The following is an 18968-nucleotide window of genomic DNA, read 5'->3' as shown; positions in this document are numbered from 1 at the left end:
TTACAATTTTTTTTGGGGGGGGGAAGCATACTCAGTGGACTTATTCCTGATGGGCCCATTGGACCATATGAAATGCTGGGGATCTGGCTGTTTGCAAGGCAAGTGCCTTACCTGCTGTGTTAACACTCCAGCTCCTTTACAAACTTTTTTTGGGGGGTGGGCCACACCAGTCATGCAGAGGCTACTACTGTGCATTCAGAAATTGCTCCTGCCGTGGCACAGCTATAGGGCATTTTTGCCTTGTACACGGCTGACCTAGGATGGACTGTGGTTCCACCCCTGGTGTTCCATATGGTCCTCCCCAAGCCAGGAGCGATTTCTGAGCGCAGAGCCAGAGTGTCACCAGGTGTGGCACAAAACAAAACAAAACAAAAACAAATTCCTCCTGGCTTGGGGGACCATATCCAACCAAGGTTTGTTCTGTTCAGCCATAAGCAAGGCAAAAATGCCCTATCACTGCACATCACTGCATATCTGCTCCCTTTATAATCTTTTTAAAACCCATCTGGGAGGGACCCAGTTCTATTCCAGGTCTCCCATATGGTCCCCCAGCCTGCTGGTGGCAATTTCTGAGTGCAGAGCCAGGAGTAACCCTTGAGCACCACTGGGTGTGGCCCAGAAACTGATCTTCAATCAATCAATCAATCAAGTTAAAAAAAAAAGTTGAGGGGCCGGAGCAGTGGCACAGGGTGTAAAGCGTCTACCTTGCACACCCTAGCTTAGGATCACACACCCATAGGCTTCCTAAGTCAGGGGCCATTTCTTTTTTTTTTTTTTTTTTTGGTTTTTGGGCCACACCCATTTGACGCTCAGGGGTTACTCCTGGCTATGCGCTCAGAAGTCGCTCCTGGCTTGGGGGACCATATGGGACGCCGGGGGATCGAACCGCGGTCCGTCCTAGGCTAGCGCAGGCAAGGCAGGCACCTTACCTTTAGCGCCATCGCCCGGCCCAGGGGCCATTTCTGAGTGTCACCGGGAATGGCCCCAAAACAAAACAAAACAAAACAAAGTTGAAACTTAGATGGTTGACTTTTTTTTTTCGGTATCAAGCAACAGTTCACATTTGGAGGGAGATGGTTGACATTTTAACTTATTTTCTGTTCATTACATGCATACATAAATTCCTTCAGAGGCTAGAGATATAACTCAACAGACTTTAGTGAATATTTTATGTGCAGCAGGAGTGGATTTGGCTTTTGGGGCCACAGCTGGTGGTTCTCAGGAGTTCTGGCTCTACTCAGTGATCACTCTTGGCTGGTTTAAGGGACAACATAGGGCTTGGGGAACCAAAGTACCATAACCACTGTACTATCTCTATGGACCCAGGAGGAGTGGGTTTGATTCTCTGCTATTACACAGTCCCTGGAGCATTTAGAGAGGAGTGGCCTTTGAGCGCTGCCAGGTATGGCCCAGAGCAAAAGCATAATCAAATAAGCACTGTGTTCTCTGTATCCCATAGATATTAGTAAATTGTGCTTTTAAATTTTTTTCAAAGTATTAAAAAAATTCTACTCTGATTATATAGTACTGATGCGTGTCTTTTTTTAGTTCCCCCTTATTTTGGGATTTTGGTCATGATTACCTTGATCATGATTCCTGCTTTAATTTCATTATAGTTCGAGAACAGAGATTGTATGATTTTTGTTCTATTAAATTTGATAACATGATGTGGCCCAAGAATGTTTTGGTGATGAATGTCCATGTGATCTCCAGAAGAATGTATGCTGCTATTGCTGGGTGTAATTTTCTGTAGTAGATTATATCATTAAATTATATATTACTATATTGTATAATTAAATTCTAATCAGTTATATCCTGTTGTGATGGTATTGTTGAATTTATCTTCAATTCTTATTGATTTTCTTTTAGAAAATTTGTCTATTTCTGATCAAATATGTGTCCAAGTAATTTTTCTCTCTGTGTTTCTGTTTTGTGTAGTTTCTTTATGTAGTTTGATACTATTGTTGGGTACATTTCCTTAAGGATTGTTGTCTAAGAAAATTTGCCTTTTATCATTGTGTAATGACCCCTTTCCTTATAACTTTTTCTTAGTTGGAAATATACCGTGTGAAGTTAATAACAGTTACAGTTGTGGGTTTGGATCTTTTTGTTGTTTTGATTTGGTTTTGGTCATATCCAGTGATGCTAAGCACTTACTCCTGACTACGCTCAGGGACCACTCCTGACTGGACTTGGGGAATCATATGAGGTGCAACACACACAATGCTCAATTGCTTGGTCTGGTGATGCTGAACTTGGGCTTCTAGGGCCACCCTACCAGTGTTCAAATGCAAAACTTCACATAAGCAAATGGTATGTGCTTATACCACTTAAGCCATATTTAAAATATTTTTACATTAAATTTATTTTATTTTGGTCACACCCAACAGCTCACTGGGGTTACTCCTGGCTCTCTGCTCAGAATTCATTTCTGGCAGGCACGAGGGACCAGCCCTATTGCTGTGCTCTATCTCCTGCCCCTTAAATTTATTTTTAAATTAAAAAAAAATTTTTTTTCTATTTTTGGTCATACCTGGCAGCACTCAGGGGTTACTCCTGGCTCTATGCTCCGAAATCGCCCCTGGCAGGCACGGGGGACCATATGGGATGCCAGGATTCAGACCACTGTCCTTCCACATGCAAGGCAAACACCCTACCTCTCTCTCTGGCCCCCTTAAATTTATTTTTTAAACATCATGATTTACAGAGTTGCTCATAATAAATAGTTACTTCTGACATTGAGTGTTCCAACACCAATCCCACCAGTAATGTAACATTTTCTCTACCATTGTCCCCTCTTTTCCAACTTTCCTGAAACCTGTCCCTTGGCAGATTTGAGTAATTTATTAATATTTCTTGGTACACTAAATATTAATGAAATTATAAAAAAAAGTCCATTAAAAGACGATTTGTGGAAATTATATCTTGCAATGAGGTCATTATATCATTGAAGGTTTACTAAGCTGTTGGACTTACGTGTGACTTCTATAATTTCATGTCTCATTTGTATTCTTCTGTTAAAAGCTTTTTTGTTTTGTTTTTGGTTTTTGGGCCACACCTGGAGGCACTCTGATTACTTTTGGCTCTCTGCTTAGAAATCACTCCTCGGGGGCCAGGCGGTGGAGCTAAAGGTAAGGTGCCTGCCTTACCTGCGCTAGCCTAGGACGGACCGCGGTTCGATCCCCCGGTCCCATATGGTCCTCCAAGCCAGGAGCGACTTCTGAGCGCATAGCCAGGAGTAACCCCTGAGCGTCATCGGGTGTGGCCCAAAAACCAAAAAAAAAAAAAAAAAAAAGAAATCACTCCTCACAGGCTCTGGAGACCATGTGGGATTGAACCCAAGCAGGCCAAGTGCAAAGCAAATGCCCTACCATTGTTCTCAGGCCCCTATTTTTTTTCTTTTAATTCTTTTTTTTTGGGGGGGTGAAGACCTTGTGTCCCACATTCACCTGGAGCCACTGTTTCAGCTTCTCCGCTGTCCCCTGCATCCAGGGCCTCATCTTGGCAAGCCTTAAGTGCCAAGGACCACCACCTGCCTCGCAGGCCCACAGGTCACCAAGGGCCCGCCCCCGGCCATGATGAGCATGTGCTGCCTTGGCCCCACCCACCCTCAGGCCCCTAATTTGATGCTTTTTGTTGTTGTTTTGTTTGTTTGGTTTTTGTTTGGGGGCCACACCTGGCAGCACTCGGGTTACTCCTGATTCTGTGTTCAGAAATCACTCCTGGTAGGCTCGGGGGACCATGTGGGATTCCGGGATTGAACCCGGACCAATCATATGTGAGGCAAATGCCCTATCCACTGTGCTATTGCTCAGGCCCCTTAATTTGGTGACTGGGAAGTCAGTATTAAAGTTACAGAGGTGTGGTCCAGGACTTTGAGGATCTGTAGAGCTGAACTGATGAGCTCACGTACATGATATTGAGGTTGTTCGGGGGCTTGGTTGCCAGGACTATTGAAAGTAACAGGCCCAAGAGGAGGTTGCCCATCCTGTCTCAAGGAGTCCCTGGAAATAACAGCCACAAAACTGGAGCTTTTGGCACTTAGGAGTCTCTGCAGAGATAAGTAGAAAAGTGGTGAAGCTGGGCCATTGATGTGGCAGCATTTGTATGGCAGGTCTCTTTGTGCAGCTCTCAGGGCTTCAGCAGGGTAAGAGGACTTGCCCCACCACCCTCCAAAGGATCAGCTATGAGACAGGGTATATCCAGGAGTTTTTGCTGCTAGTTTTCCTCTCTTTTGAGAGATGAGTCTGTGACGCTGGCAGATGGGCAGACATGTGAGCCATATTACAGTGGAAACTGCCACATTTTATCTCAGTAGTTAGATCTTTTAAAATTAAGCCTTATTGGGGCCAGTGAGTTGGTGCTAGAGGTAAGGTGTCTGCCTTGCAAGTGCTAGCCAAGGAAGGATGATGGTTCGATCCCCCGATCCCCTGGCGTCCCATAGGGTCCCCTCAAGCCAGGGGCAATTTCTGAGCGCTTAGTCAGGAGTAACCCCTGAGCATCAAACAGTTGTGCCCCCCCCCCCCCAATTAGGCCTTATTAGGGCTGGAGAGATAGCATGGAGGTAAGGCATTTGCCTTGCATGCAGAAGGGCTGTGGTTCAAATCCTGACGTCCCATATGGTCCCCCGAGCCTGCTGGGGCAAGTTCTGAGCACTGCCAGGTGTGACCCAAAAACTAGATAAATAAATAAAAGATCAAATTAGGCATTATTACTTCTTACCTACTATATTTTGCCTTTCACTAGGGACCCCAGATTATGGGGCATTGAGGATTGCCTCATAATCCTGGCATAGTAGTATCCTACACAGCACTAGCAATCAAGCTGTCTGTCTGCCTTGCTCAGTCACTGAGTTATCTTGTTTTCTTCCTGGGCATCTAAACAGCAAAACTATGAGTATAGCTTTAGTGCTTACAAATATTATCCAGGTTTGATTTTACAGCCATAGGCATGCAGTTGATAAGCATTTTAAAGTACAGAGTCATATTCCTACCATGGTTCTAATTTTTAATGCATTAATGTTTTTTCTCTTGGATTTTTCCAGTGGTTCCTGGACCACCTTGCTACACCAAGCAGTGCTCAGGGGCACAGCAGTAGGGCTCTGTAAGTGGCCAACCCAGGACGGACCGAGTTTGATCTCCGGCATCCTATAATGTACCTTGATTCTTCCAGGAGCATTTTCTGAACACAGAGCCAGGAGTAATCCCTGAGCACCGCTAGGTGTGGCCCAAAAACCAAACACACACACACAAAATGTAATATCCTTAATATATTAACATGTGAATGACCAAAAATATTTATATGATTTTATTGAGTAATAAAAAGGAAAGAAGTACAAATATATGCCACAACCTGAAAGAACTTGGAAACATGCTAAATTAAAATATATAGATCTTCAAGTTCCTATTCTCCCTTGAACAGAGGGAGGGATGGAAGGAGGGATTTTCCACTTCTGTTAGATATCCTTAGTAGGCAACTATCCATAAAGACAAGGAGACTGGTGGTTATACATGATAGATGTGAGATTTAGAAGTGGCTGAAAGAAGCTATTCAGTGACAAACAGAGGCTATAGGGTTTTGTGGGAAGCTGATGGAAATGGACTGTTCAGGACCAGAGATAGAATACAATGGTTAAGACACTTGTCTTATATGTGGCTGACCTTCATACTACATTTGGTTGAGGAATTGCCATCACTGCCAGGAGCTGCCTCTTGAATATTGCTGAGTGTGCCCTCTCCCCAAAGTAAAAGACGGTGGTCATGGCTGTACAATCTAGGAATGTATAAGAACCACTCAATTGGGGATGGAGCGATAGCACAGCGGGGTGGGCACTTGCCTTGCACATGGTCAACTCCATCATGGGGTTGGTTTGATCCCTGGCATCACATATTGCCCTCTAGGTGAGGACAAAGCTGGAAGGTGAATGTCTGCAAGTCAGAATGGGAGGTTTCCAAAGAAAGCAAGACTTCAAAGTCTTTAAAACTGAGAGAATTCTTGTTTAAACTACAGTCTTTGGTATTTTGTTAAGTCAATTTTAACAAACTGGTACAAAAATAAAAAATGTAGAGGGTTAAAGAAATAAGCATATAGCATTTAGAAACTCAATCAAAAAGAAGAAATGATAAAGAAAAATGAGAATAGATAAGAGTCAGATGAAATAACTTAAAATTCAACCATATGGGGCCAGAGTGGTAGCACAGTGGTAGGGCATTTGCCTTGAACATGGCCAGCCCAGGATGGACCTGGGTTCTATTCCTGGCATCCCATATGGTTCACAAGCCTGCCAGGAGCGATTTCTGAGCGCAGAGCCAGGAGTAACCCCTGAGCACGACTTGGTGTGGCCCAAACCAAAAACAAATGAACAAACAAAAGAAACCCAACCATATTAAAATATTAAATGTAATTTAGCAAAAGGGGGCTGGAGCGGTGGCACAGCGGTAGGGCATCTGCCTTGCAAGCAGCTAACCTAGGACGGACCGTGGTTTGATCCCTTGGCATCCCATATGTTCCCCCAAGCCAGGAGCAATTTCTGAGTGCACAGAAGTAACCTCTGAGCATCACCAAGTGTGGCCAAAAAACAAAAAAAAAACAAAAACAAAAAATTAGGGGTCGGAGAGATAGCATGGAGGTAGGCGTTTGCCTTTCATGCAGAAGTATGGTGGTTTGAATCCCAGCACCCCATATGGTCCCCTGTGTCTACCAGGGGCGATTTCTGAGCATAGAGCCAGGAGTAACCCCTGAGCATGAGCGCTGCTGGGTGTGACCCCCCAAAACAAACAAACAAACAAAACAAGTTAATTAGCAAAAAAAAAAAAACAGTCCAATTGAAAGTCGGATTTTTTTGGTGTTATTTATTTTATTGAAACCATTGTGATTTACAAAGTCCTTCATAGTTGGCTTTCAGACATACAATGGGTCAGGGTCAATCCCATCACCATTGTCCACCTCCCTTTACCAGTATTCCCTAAGTGCATCCCATATCACCCTCCCTGGTTCCCAGCCTACCATTTTAAGTTTAGATTGTTAAAGTTTGGGTCTTTGTATTCTACTGTTGCCTTTGGCTTGACCATATGAGATGATGGAGATTGAACCTGGATTTGTCACGTGCAAGTCAAGTACCTTAGTATCTCTCTGGCTCCATATTGCTGGACTTTGGATTTATTTCAGTTAATCTTTATGCTTATAATTTTATCAATATAATGTTTTGATTACTGCAGCTTGGTGTGTATGGTCTTGACATTTTTTTTTTAAATTGGGGGACTGAATCCCCAGAACTTTGATAGTATTCTTTAAGATGGTTTAATTGTCTGGGGGATTTTTGAATTTTCAAGTGACTTGTATTCATTTCAATAGAAATTCAAGGTGGGATTCTACGAAGGAAAATTTTCTTGAATCCATAGATTACTTTCAGGGAAATACTGTTGTTTATTGATACTGTCTCATATTTACTCTTTTATTTAGATGATATAGTTTTAAGAGTTGTGTTTATAAGTCTGACACTTTACTTCATTAATTTATTTGGGGAGGGTCTTTTTTTTCCCACCCCGGGGAGGGTCTTTTGTGACTGTTAGTGTCTTGCTCAGAAAATTACTCCTGGTAGGTCTTGAAAAGGACTATATGGGGCTGGAGAGATAGCATGGAGGTAAGGCGTTTGCCTTGCATCCAGAAGGATGGTGGTTCGAATCCTGGCATTCCAAATGGTCCTCTGTGGCTGCTAGGGGCAATTCCTGAGCCGTAGAGCCAGGAGTGACCCCTGAGCGCTGCCGGGTGTGACCCAAAAAAACAAATAAAAAAAAGACTATATGGTTGGGGCTGGAGAGATAGCATGGAGGTAGGGCGTTTGCCCTGCATGCAGAAGGACAGTGGTTCGTCCTTTTAAAATTGTAATTTTAAAATTTTACCATGTGGGATGCCAGGGTTCGAAACACTGTCCTGATACTATTTATGGAATTATTTTTTCAGTTATATTTTGGCACTTACTTCTAGCTTATAGCATAGCTTTGGTGTTTGTATTAATCTTGGGTCCTTACTGATCTTTGGCCAGACTCATTAGTTCTAATAGTTTTTAATGAATTCTTTACTTTTTTAAATAAGATTCATTTCATTTGTGATATTAAAGTAGAACTTTGAAACAAATAATTTTACTTATTTTCACTTGGGAATCTTTTTATTTTTATTTTTTTAGTTTTTGGGCCACACCTAGTGGTGCTCAGAGGTTACTCCTAGCTATCTGCTCCTGGCAGGCACGGAGGACCATATGGGATGCTGGGATTTGAACCAACCACATTAGGTCCTGGGTCTATGCTGTGCTATCTCTCCAGCCCGAGGAATCTTATTTTTATTTTATTATTATTTTTATTTTATATATTTTTTATTTTATTTTGATTTTTGGGTCATACCTGGCAGCGCTCAGGGGTTACTCCTGGCTCTACGCTCAGATATCACTCTTGGCAGGCTTGGGGGGAACCATATTGGATGCTGGGATTCGAACCATTGTCCTTCTGCATGCAAGGCAAATGTCTTACCTCCATGCTATCTCTCCTGCCCCCTAGTTTTATTAAATTATTTAGTTTTTGGGCCACACCCGGCAGCCATCTGGGGTTACTTCTGGCTCTGTGCTCAGAAGTTGCTCCTGGCAGGCTCAGGGGATCATGTGGGATGCCAGGAATTGAACCCAGATCCGTTCTAGATCAGCCATGTGCAAGGCAAAGCCCTACTGCTGTGCTATCTCTCCGGCTCCTATTTTTAATCTTTTTATTTCACCCAGGCTAGATGGTCATCTACTAGCAATATTCTGACTGTACTGGGAGTGGAAAAACCCACTACAGTATTGTGTATTTTAAATGGTCAAAATGGTTTGCTAAAATGTTGAGTTTTAATCTCAATTAAAAATTACTCTCCAAGTATCTAGGAAGAATCACTGTTTTAGGAAAAATAAATCTCCTATTTTGAATGTAACACTGGTAGTTCCCAAAAACCCTGGGGTGGCTCTGGTGGCTCCTTAGCACTACCTTACTGTGTCTGAGTACCAAAAACAGTTTTTTTTTTTTTTTTTTTTTGGGTCACACCCGGCGGTGCTCAGGGGTTACTCCTGGCTGTCTGCTCAGAAATCGCTCCTGGCAGGCACGGGGGACCATATGGGACACCGGGATTTGAACCAACCATCTTTGGTCCTGAATCGGCTGCTTGCAAGGCAAACGCCGCTGTGCTATCTCTCCGGGCCCCAAAAACAGTTTTAATTTGTGGAAGCCCCTGGATCCTTAAGTACATGGAGAGAGAGTCTCCATATGAAAAGAACATTTAGTTAATAGTTTTAAGGATTTTCTTTTTTGTTGTTTTTTTTTTTGTGGGGGACCATAGCAAGCAGTGATTAGGGGTTGATTATTCTTGGCTATGCACTCAGGAATCACTCCTGGCAGTGTTCATGGGGCTGTATGGGTGTTGGGAATCAAACCCAGGTCTGCCACATGCAAGGCAAATAAATATTGCTGTACCATTGCTCCTGCCCCTTAAGGATTCTTCTTAATATTTATTATAATTGTTAATTAAATGGGTATGTTACTGTTTTTATTGCAGTTGTTCAGTATGTAGATATCTAAATTGGTTTTGGATCAGCCAACTGGATCTCACACATTGAGTCTTTGAAAACATTAGTGATAAATGTTCTGTCATGTTTTTTGAGAGGGGCACACCCAGAGGTGCTCAGGAGCTACTCCTGGCTCTGTGCTCAGAATTCACTCCTGGCTGGCTTAGGGGTCCATTTGGGTTGTTGGGGATTGAACCTGGTCTGTCCCTGGTCAGCTGCGTGAAAGGCAAAACACACTACCTCTGCTATCTCTTGGGCCCCATTTTTTTTAACTTTTGGTGATAAAACTCTCACTTGTTACAGCTTATTTACTTATTTATTTACTTGTTTGTTTACTTTTGGGGGCCATACCCAGTGCTCAGGACTTAATCCTTTCTCTGCTTTCAGGGATCACTTCCAGTGGGCTTGGGTGACTATATGGGATGCCAAGGATTGTATCTGGGTTGGCTGAGTTTAAGGCAAGCACCCTACCTGCTGTACTACCACTCCAGCACGTTTTTCTCCTTTTAACCCTTCTTCCCCTGTTTCTCCAGTTTCGTTGCCAACAACTTTGAAGTCAGCTCTGATGTAGCTTCACCATTAGACCCAAATGGAAACTTCAATGTTGTCATTAAAGAAGAACCACAGGATGATTATGAATATGAATTTGTTGAGAGCCCAGAAGGGATAACTATCAAGCAAGAAGAGACAGATGAGGAAACAGATGTGTACTCAAACAGTGATGATGAACCGATATTAGAAAAGCAGCTAAAGAGGCACAATAAAGATGAGAATCTAGATGCTGACCACCTCTCTTCTAAATGGCTGCCAAACAGCCCATCAGGTGTTACTAAAGCTAAAATGTTTAAATTGGAAGCTGGAAAGATGCCAGTGGTCTATTTGGAGCCCTGTGCGGTAACCAAAAGCACAGTAAAGGTTTCTGAACTTCCTGATAGCATGCTTTCTCCATCTCGGAAAGATAAATCTTCACCGTTGACAGAATTTGACTATTTGCCTTCATATGTTGAAAATATCAGGGAGACTGACTACTGCTTAGACAAGGAATCTGACAATGGTCTTAGGAAACATTTATCAGACCTAAGAGTGATACAGAAATATCCTTTGCTTAAAGACTCTCAGTGGAAATACTCTGATATGTCTGAAAGCATTAATACAGAGAGAATACTTGACAATTCAAAGAGTTCAGCTGAGGAATCATTTTCAGGAAAAGAGGACTTGGGCAAAAGGAGAAAAACTATGCTTCAGATTTCAGCAGCCTCCAAGGCTGTGTGTGCTAATCAGACTGCCTCATCCAATGTTCCTGGCAAAAGAGGAAGACCACGAAAATTGAAGCTCTCTAAGGCAGGACGACCCCCTAAAAATACGGCAAGATCTTTATCATCAACAAAGAATACTGTTATAGGCCCTGGGAGTACCTTTCCTGATGTAAAGCCTGATCTGGAAGATGTAGGTGACGTTCTCTTTGTTTCTTTTGAATCAAAGGTAAGATGGTCTTTTTCAGAGTTCTTTAAATGGTTTGTGTACATGTGTGTGCATGCTAAATTGAACCTAGGATCTCATACATACGAAGCATGTACATTACCTGAACCTTTCCAAATAAAATTCTTTTTTCTACTTTTGTTTTGGGGCTATACCAGTGGTATGGTCTGTGGTTACTCCTGGCTCTACACTCTTGCATTTCTCAGGGGATCAATTGGGATGCCAGCAATTGAGTCTGGGTTGACAGTGTGCAAGGCAAGCGCCCTACTCTCTGTGCTATTGCTCTAACCCCAAATAATCATAGAGTGGTTGATAGTTTAGAATGGACTTTTGTGAATGCATACATTTGGATGCGGGAATTATGTGTAGAAGGTATCTCCAAAACATTTGGTTTGGCTTCATATTTTGTTTAATAGGCTTTAAAAAATCTTTTAATTTTAGTTTTATGCTTTTTGCACTGGGGTTTCCTTGAAAAAAATCTTGTTGGATATGTTTTTCCTTCCAAGCCCATCCAGAGTAATCCCTAGGTGCAGAGTCAGGGAGTGTATAGCAAGACCTAAGCACCATTGGGTATGGCCCCAAAACCAAAATGGAAGGAAGGAAGAAGAGGGAGGGAGAAAGAGAAGGAGGGAAAAAGGGAGGGGGGAAAAGAGACACTAAGTAACAGCTTTCAAACTTTGAGAATTGATAAATAATTGGCAATTTTTTTTTTCATTTGGACTAAAGGAAGCTCTAGACATTCATGCAGTTGATGGGACAACAGAAGAATCCTCTAGTCTTCAAACTTCAACCACAGATGACCCAGGTATTGCTTAAATAGTATATATTAAAACAATTTATTGGGTTTTGAGTCTGAATAGACAGAAAGGAGTGTTTTTTTCTGTACAGATAGTAGTTTTATTTTATCATTGTTTCTTGAGTAGGTTGCAGGGCAAGAATTTCCCAGTTGGAAAAGGAATTGATTGAAGATTTGAAGGCTTTGAGGCACAAGCAGGTGATACATCCTGGTCTTCAAGAAGGTACTATTTTCTATTTGAAAAACTAAGACAGCTCTAAATTTTCTTTTTCTTTCCCTCCACTTTCTTTCCTATTTCCTCCCCTTTTCCTTTTCCCTTATCCTTGATTTAATTTTGATTTAATTCCTTTTACCACCTTTTTCACCTTGTAAATTTTCTTTCCATCCATGATTTATACCTAGTTTAAAAAGTGTGGATGTTTTCATCCTAAGAGCAACCATTCAAACTGAAGATAGTAGCTTATTTTTGTGAAGCATAATATCTCACATTATATGATTGGAGATATAGCTAAGCCCAAGAGCATTTGCCTTGCCTATGTGAGGCCTGAGGTCTAATCTCTGGTATTGGTGCTTACTCCCAAGCTCCTGAACCCCAAATAGTCTTTTTTGAGTCACCCTGGCAGTGCTCGGGTTACTCCTTGTTCTTTGCTCAGAAATCGCTTCTGGCAGGCTCCGGGACCATATGGGATGCTGGATTTGAACCAGTGATCTTCTGCATGCAAGGCTAATGCCTTACCTCCATGCTATCTCTCCGGCTCCAACTTAGTTAAAAGTTTAAATTTTTTGTTTGTTTTGCCTTACCTCCATGCTATCTCTCCAGCCTCCCAAATAAGTCTTAATGCATTTAAAATTTTTATCATGATACAAGCTCTTTTTTCCCTTACTTATATGACTCAAATACGACACTAAGTTTTGGTTAATTTGGTGCCTTATTTTTATTATTACTATTATTTTTGAGAGGAGGAGAATTCTAAATTTGTCTTTTTTTCTTTTTCTTTTTTTTTTTTTAATTGTTTTTTGGGTCACACCCGGCAGCGCTCAGGGGTTAAGCCTGGCTCTACGCTCAGAAATCGCTCCTGGCAGGCTCAGGGATACGGGATATGGGATGCCAGGATTCAAACTGCCGACTTTCTGCATGCAAGGCAAATGCCCTTACCTCCATGCTCTCTCTGTTTTTTTGGCCACACCCAGTGGTGCTCAGGGTCTAGTCTTGGCTCTTCACACAGTGATCACTCAGGGTCGTGCTCAGGGACGATTGCCATATGGAATGCCAGGGATGGAACCCAGGGTTGGCTCTGTGTAAGGCAGGTGCCCTTCCCAGTTTTATCACTTTGGTCCCTTACTTAATTCTTAAATATTTAGTTAAAAAAATTTTGGCGGGGGGTTTACACCTGGCAGCGCTCAGCAGTTACTCCTGGCTCTATGTTCAGAAATCGCTCCTGGCAGGCTCGGGGGACCATATGGGATGCCAGGATTCGAGCCACCCACCTTCTGCATGCAAGGCCCCAACTTAGTTAAAAATTAAAATTTTTTGTTTGTTTTGCTCTAGTTTTTTTTTTTTTCTGCATGCAAGGCCCCAACTTAGTTAAAAATTTAAATTTTTTTTGTTTTGCTCTAGTTTTTTTTTTTTGGGGGGGGGGCGGGTGATTACACCCACCAGTGCTCAGAAGTCACTCCTAGCTTTTTTACTCAGAATCACTTTTTTTTTGTTTTTTGGGCCACACCCGGCAGTGCTCAGGGGTTACTTCTGGCTGTCTGCTCAGAAATAGCTCCTTGCAGGCACGGGGGACCATATGGGACACCGGGATTCAAACCAACCACCTTTGGTCCAGGATCGGCTGCTTGCAAGGCAAACACAGCTGTGCTATCTCTCCGGGCCCTCAGAATCACTTTTATTTATTTATTTATTTTGGACACCGGCAGCACTTCAGGGGTTTCTCCTAGCTCTGATCTCAGAAATCGCTTCTGCCAGGCTGTTGTGGAGGGGATTGGGCTGAGGAGAGAACAGGGTCTATGGGATGCCAGTAACAGAACCTGGGTTCATCCTGGGTCGGCTGTGCTGTCCCTCCAGCATACAATTCATTTTCTTGTTATTTTGTTTTGCTTTTGTTTTGGGGCCATATCCAGCAATATTGGTTTAAGGGTTACTCCTGGCTCTGCATTCAGGGATTACTCCTGGCTCTGCTGGAAGACAATCTGGGATCTGGGTCTAACCTGCGTTGAACCTCTACAAAGCAGATGCCACTGTACTATATTGCTCCTGCCCCAATAGTTAATTTTCTTTTTGGAGTTATTATATAGTGGATTATTTATTTAAAAGCATATGCATTTATATAATATAGCATGTTATGCTAACAAAAAGATTTTTTTTTTTTTTGGGCCACACCCGTTTGACGCTCAGGGGTTACTCCTGGCTATGCGCTCAGAAATCGCCCCTGGCTTGGGGGGACCATATGGGACACCAGGGGATCGAACCGAGGTCCTTCCTTGGCTAGCGCTTGCAAGGCAGACACCTTACCTCCAGCGCCACCTACCAGGCCCCATAAAAAGATTTGAATTCTAAAATGTTCATTTCTTTTCAAGATTAAATGAACACCTTTTTTTGTTGTTGTTTGTTTTTTTTATTTTGGTTCACACCTGGCGGCGCTCAAGGGTTACTCCTGGTTCTGCACTCAGAAATTGCTCCTGGAGGGTCGAGGGACCATACGGGATGCTGGGAATCGAACCACTGTAGGTCCTGGGTCACCCGCTTGCAAGGCAAATGCCCTATAGCTGTGCTATCTCTCTGGCCCCTCAAATGAGCACCTTTGACTTAATTTACTTTTCATTTAAAAATTACATGGCTGGGCTGGAGAGATAGCATGGAGGTGTAGGGCGTTTGCCTTGCATGCAGCAGGACGGTGATTCAAATCCCATAGGTTCCCTGAACCTGCCAGGAGTGATTTCTGAGTGTAGAGCCAGGAGTAACCCCTCAGCGCTGCCGGGTGTGACCCAAAAACCAAAAACCAAAAAAAAAGGGTTATTTGGCTGTATCCTGCAATGTTTAGGGATTGCTCTTGGTGCTTAGGAGAGCAATATGTGGTGGTGGGAATGGAAACCAGGTTGACTTGTGCAAGGCTTGTGCCTTAACCACTTTATTGTCTCTCTGACCCTTTTTTGTTCATTTTTGTTTTGGGGAGTCACAACTGGCAGTGCTCAGGCTATACTCCTGCCTCTGAACTCATCAATTACTTCTGGCTGGCTCAGGGAAACATATGGAATGCCAGGGATCAAACCTGGGTCAGCCTTATGTAAGGGAAGCTCCCTATCTCTTTGGCTCTCCTCTGACATATTTTTCTTTATGTGAATCTACCTTTGTGTCTGATATTTTAAAGTGTGCATATCTCAGTCATGCGATAAAAGACTGTTACAGTAGGTTGAGATAGTCACTGTGAAGTCATAGTTTTTCGATAGTAACAGTTAATGTACACAAGTTACACAATTTAATCCAGTTTTTCTCTACCTGTTAAAATTTTTCCCCACTTTTATTTTTTGTTATATATCTCTAATGCATAGATATCACAACATTTATATTGTGTTCTTTCAATCTGAAATAAGTATATTTGTTTTAATCTTAGTTCTAAAGTTTCAATATTTAGTGTAAAGGCCAGAGAGATAGTCAAGCAGGTAAGGTGCTTTCCTTGCAATGCAGAGACTACTTGGATTCAATTCTTGGTACCTCATATGTGGTCCCCTGAGCACTGCCAGGAATAATGAATGAGCCACAGAGCCAAGAGTAATCCCTGGGCATTATTAGGTGTGACCCAATCTCAAAAATCTATAGAATATTTTTGTCTTCTTGGAAATTTTTTGCCTGGGATAATTTTTAGACTATTAGCATTATAATTTTTCTTCTGTTTATTTTTAATGACCTTGAGAATTTTGAGGACTACTCATCAAATACTTGGTATAGAATGGCCTCTATTGGGATTTGACTGATGTTTTTCTCATGGTGAATCATGTTTTTCTTATGATTATATGTTCATATGAGAAAGATAAAACAAAATTCTATTTTCATCTTATATTAAGAGTGTCTGTTAGGGGCCGGGAAGGTGGCGCTAGAGGTAAGGTGTCTGCCTTGAAAGCGCTAGCCAAGGAAGGACCTCGGTTCCATCCCCCAAGCCAGGGTTGATTTCTGAGCACATAGTCAGGAGTAACCCCTGAGTGTCAAATGGGTGTGGCCCAAAAACAAACAAAAAACAAAACAAAACAAAAAAAGAGTGTCTGCTATTACTTGGTTTTGTCATTGATCCTCTCTGCTATGTTCTTTGGAAGAAAGTCATTACATGTATATATCCCATACTTAATAACTGTGAGTTATGCTTTCCCTTCTTGTGGTTGGAATATTTGCATAAATTTGGAAATTTTTGTACAGTTTTATATTCCCATTTATTCATTTCATTATTTATATTTTATTTCTTTTATTATTGTTTTGGGACCTTACCTGGCTCTTCTTAGGGCTTACTATGGCTCTGTTTCTGAGATTACTCCTGCTAGGGCTTTCCCTTTTGTGGTGCTGAGAATTCAGCCTGTGTTTGCTGCATGCTAGGCAAGTGCCTTATCTCTATGCTGTCTCTTTTGAAACTACTATTATTGAAGCTTTTGGTGGTTTTTTTTTTTGGGGGGGGGGCAGTGTTTGGGCCATACCCAGTGACACTCGGGTTTATTCCTAGCTATGTGCTCAGAAATCACTCCTGGGGGCCTGAGAGCACGGAGGTAAGGCGTTTGCCTTTCATGCAGAAAGATGGTAGTTCGAATCCTGGCATCCCATATGGTCCCCTGTGCCTGCCAGGGGCGAATTCTGAGCATAGAACCGGGAATAACCCCTCAGTGCTGCCGGGTGTGACCCAAAACCCAAAAACCAAAAAAAAAAGGAAAGAAATCACTCCTGGCTTGGCCCATATGGGACGCTGGGGAATCAAACCACAGTCTACCCTAGGTTAGTGCGTGCAAGGCAAATGCCCTGTCACTTGCGCCACCACTTGACCCCTTAAGATTTTGGTTCATTTGGGGACTATTCCTAATGATGTACAAGAATTTTTCCAGCTTGGTTCAGGCAACCGTGTACTAAGGATGTTACCTAGCCTCCTGCATGCAAAGTTTGCATACTGTTGAGCTATAAATTTGTTTTGCTCCCAGCAATTGCAGGAATTGAACCTGGGTCATTACATACTCAAAGCAATTAAGTGCTCTACATCTGGCATTTAAATGGTTCTTGTCACATTGAATTACCTTCTTTCAGATACTAAGAAAGATCTAAATGTAGTGTTAGAGTGATTCTTAGCTAGAGATTTTCTTACATATTTCTGCCTTTTTTTCTGTTGCCTATATTCCTCACGTGTGTTTATATAGATGCTTTATATTTTGTTTTTGGGCCACACCCGGCAGTGCTCAGGAGTTACTCCTGGCTGTCTGCTCAGAAATAGCTCCTGGCAGGCACGGGGGACCATATGGGACACCGGGATTCGAACCAACCACCTTTGGTCCTGGATCGGCTGCTTGCAAGGCAAATGCCACTGTGCTATCTCTCCGGGCCCATAGATGCTTTATATTTTAGTGAATTTTGCTATAGGAAGGTATTTTTTTGTTAGATACTATTCTAGATCATTTTGTCTTTGACCTAAAGCTTGTCCTTTTCTCTTCACACCCCCCAAGTTCTGTTTATTTGAGGGGTAAAAAGAGGGTTGGACCATTCCCAGAGAGAATTCAAGAACTACTTTTGACTCAGTGTCACTTTTAGTGGTGCTTATGAGATTATGTAGTGCTAGGATTTAACCAGAGGGTCCTGCATCAAAGCATGTGCTTTAACTTTTTGAGCTATCCTGTCCCAAAGTAAATCTTCCTGTGTGGTTTCGTGTTTGGGGGCCATACCTAGCAGTGCACAGGCATTTCTCCTGGCTCTACACTAGGGATCACTCCTGGTGTACTTGAGGGGACTATTATGAATGCCAAGGATCAAACGTGGGTCATTATGCAAGGCAAATGCCCTGGACATGTTGTACCATCACTCTTGTCCCTGGTGTTTCTTTTTGTTTTGGAACCATGTTTGTGAAGGAACATGTAATGCAGGATCCAGCTCTATGGTTATGAAGTGATGTCAGTGGGAAATCATGTGAGAAAAAAAAGTTTTTGGTTAAGAATTTTTTTTTAATATAAAATCTTTATTTAAGCACCATGATAACAAGTATGATTGTAGTTGAGTTTCAGTCATAAACAGAACATCCCCCTTCACCTGTGCAACATTCCCACCACCAACGCGCCCCCCCCCACCCCCAATCCTTGCCTGTATTTGAGACAGGTATTCTACTTCTCTCATTAAGATTGTCATGATAGGGCTGGAGTGGTGGCGCAAGTGTTAAGGCATCTGCCTTGCCTGAGTTAGCTTAGGACGTTTCGATCCCCTACAGTCCCATATGTTCCCCAAAGCCAGGAGCGATTTCTGAGCACATAGCCAGGAGTAATCCCTGAGTGTTACTGGCTGTGGCCCAAAATTTAAAAAAAAAAAAAAAAAAAAAAAAAAGATTGTCATGATAGTTATTAGTGTAGTTATTTCTTAATTGACAAAGTAGTTCCAGGGGCTGGAGCGATAGCACGGCAGTAGGGTGTTTGCCTTGCACATGGCAAATCCTGGATGGACCTGGTTGATGATACCTAGAGTCCCATATTGTCCCCCTAGTCAGGAGTAATTTCTGTGTGCATATCCAGGAACAACCCAAGTTTACCAGGTGTGGCCCAAAGAAAGAAAACAAGGAAAAAATATAGTTCCTAATAATGATAAAAAGCAAAACCAATTGAATTTGGAAAGAACTTTATGCTTTCTTGGGATTAATTTTGCAGGGAGGTCCACCAGTGATGCTAAGGGTTTACTCCTTGCTCTGCATTTAGAAATCACTCCTTGGAGGCTCTGTGGCTTGTATGGGAGGCCAGGTTGAACCCAGGTTGGCTGAATACAATGCAAATGCCCTCCCCGTTATGCTGTTGCTCCACCCCCCCATGTGTTTTTTGTTTGTTTTTGGGTCATATCTGGCCACACTCAAGGGTTACTCCTGGCTCTGCACTCATATGTTG

General features: G+C 42.5%; 1 protein-coding gene across 1 annotated transcript in view; it reads left to right on the top strand.

The window, feature by feature from the left end:
• MGA (MAX dimerization protein MGA) overlaps positions 1-18968 on the top strand; it is a 91790-nt gene that overhangs the window by 14588 nt on the left and 58234 nt on the right. Inside the window, exons 3-5 of the mRNA XM_049782134.1 lie at positions 10120-11068; positions 11792-11870; positions 11986-12084. Coding sequence (XP_049638091.1) covers positions 10120-11068; positions 11792-11870; positions 11986-12084 — 1127 coding nt within the window. The remainder of the gene's footprint in view (positions 1-10119; positions 11069-11791; positions 11871-11985; positions 12085-18968) is intronic.

This window comes from Suncus etruscus, chromosome 10 (genome assembly GCF_024139225.1).
Source record: "Suncus etruscus isolate mSunEtr1 chromosome 10, mSunEtr1.pri.cur, whole genome shotgun sequence".
Classification (NCBI taxonomy): Eukaryota; Metazoa; Chordata; class Mammalia; order Eulipotyphla; family Soricidae; genus Suncus; species Suncus etruscus.
Note: the sequence above shows the minus strand (reverse complement) of the source record. Positions and strands in the feature narration are given on the sequence as shown.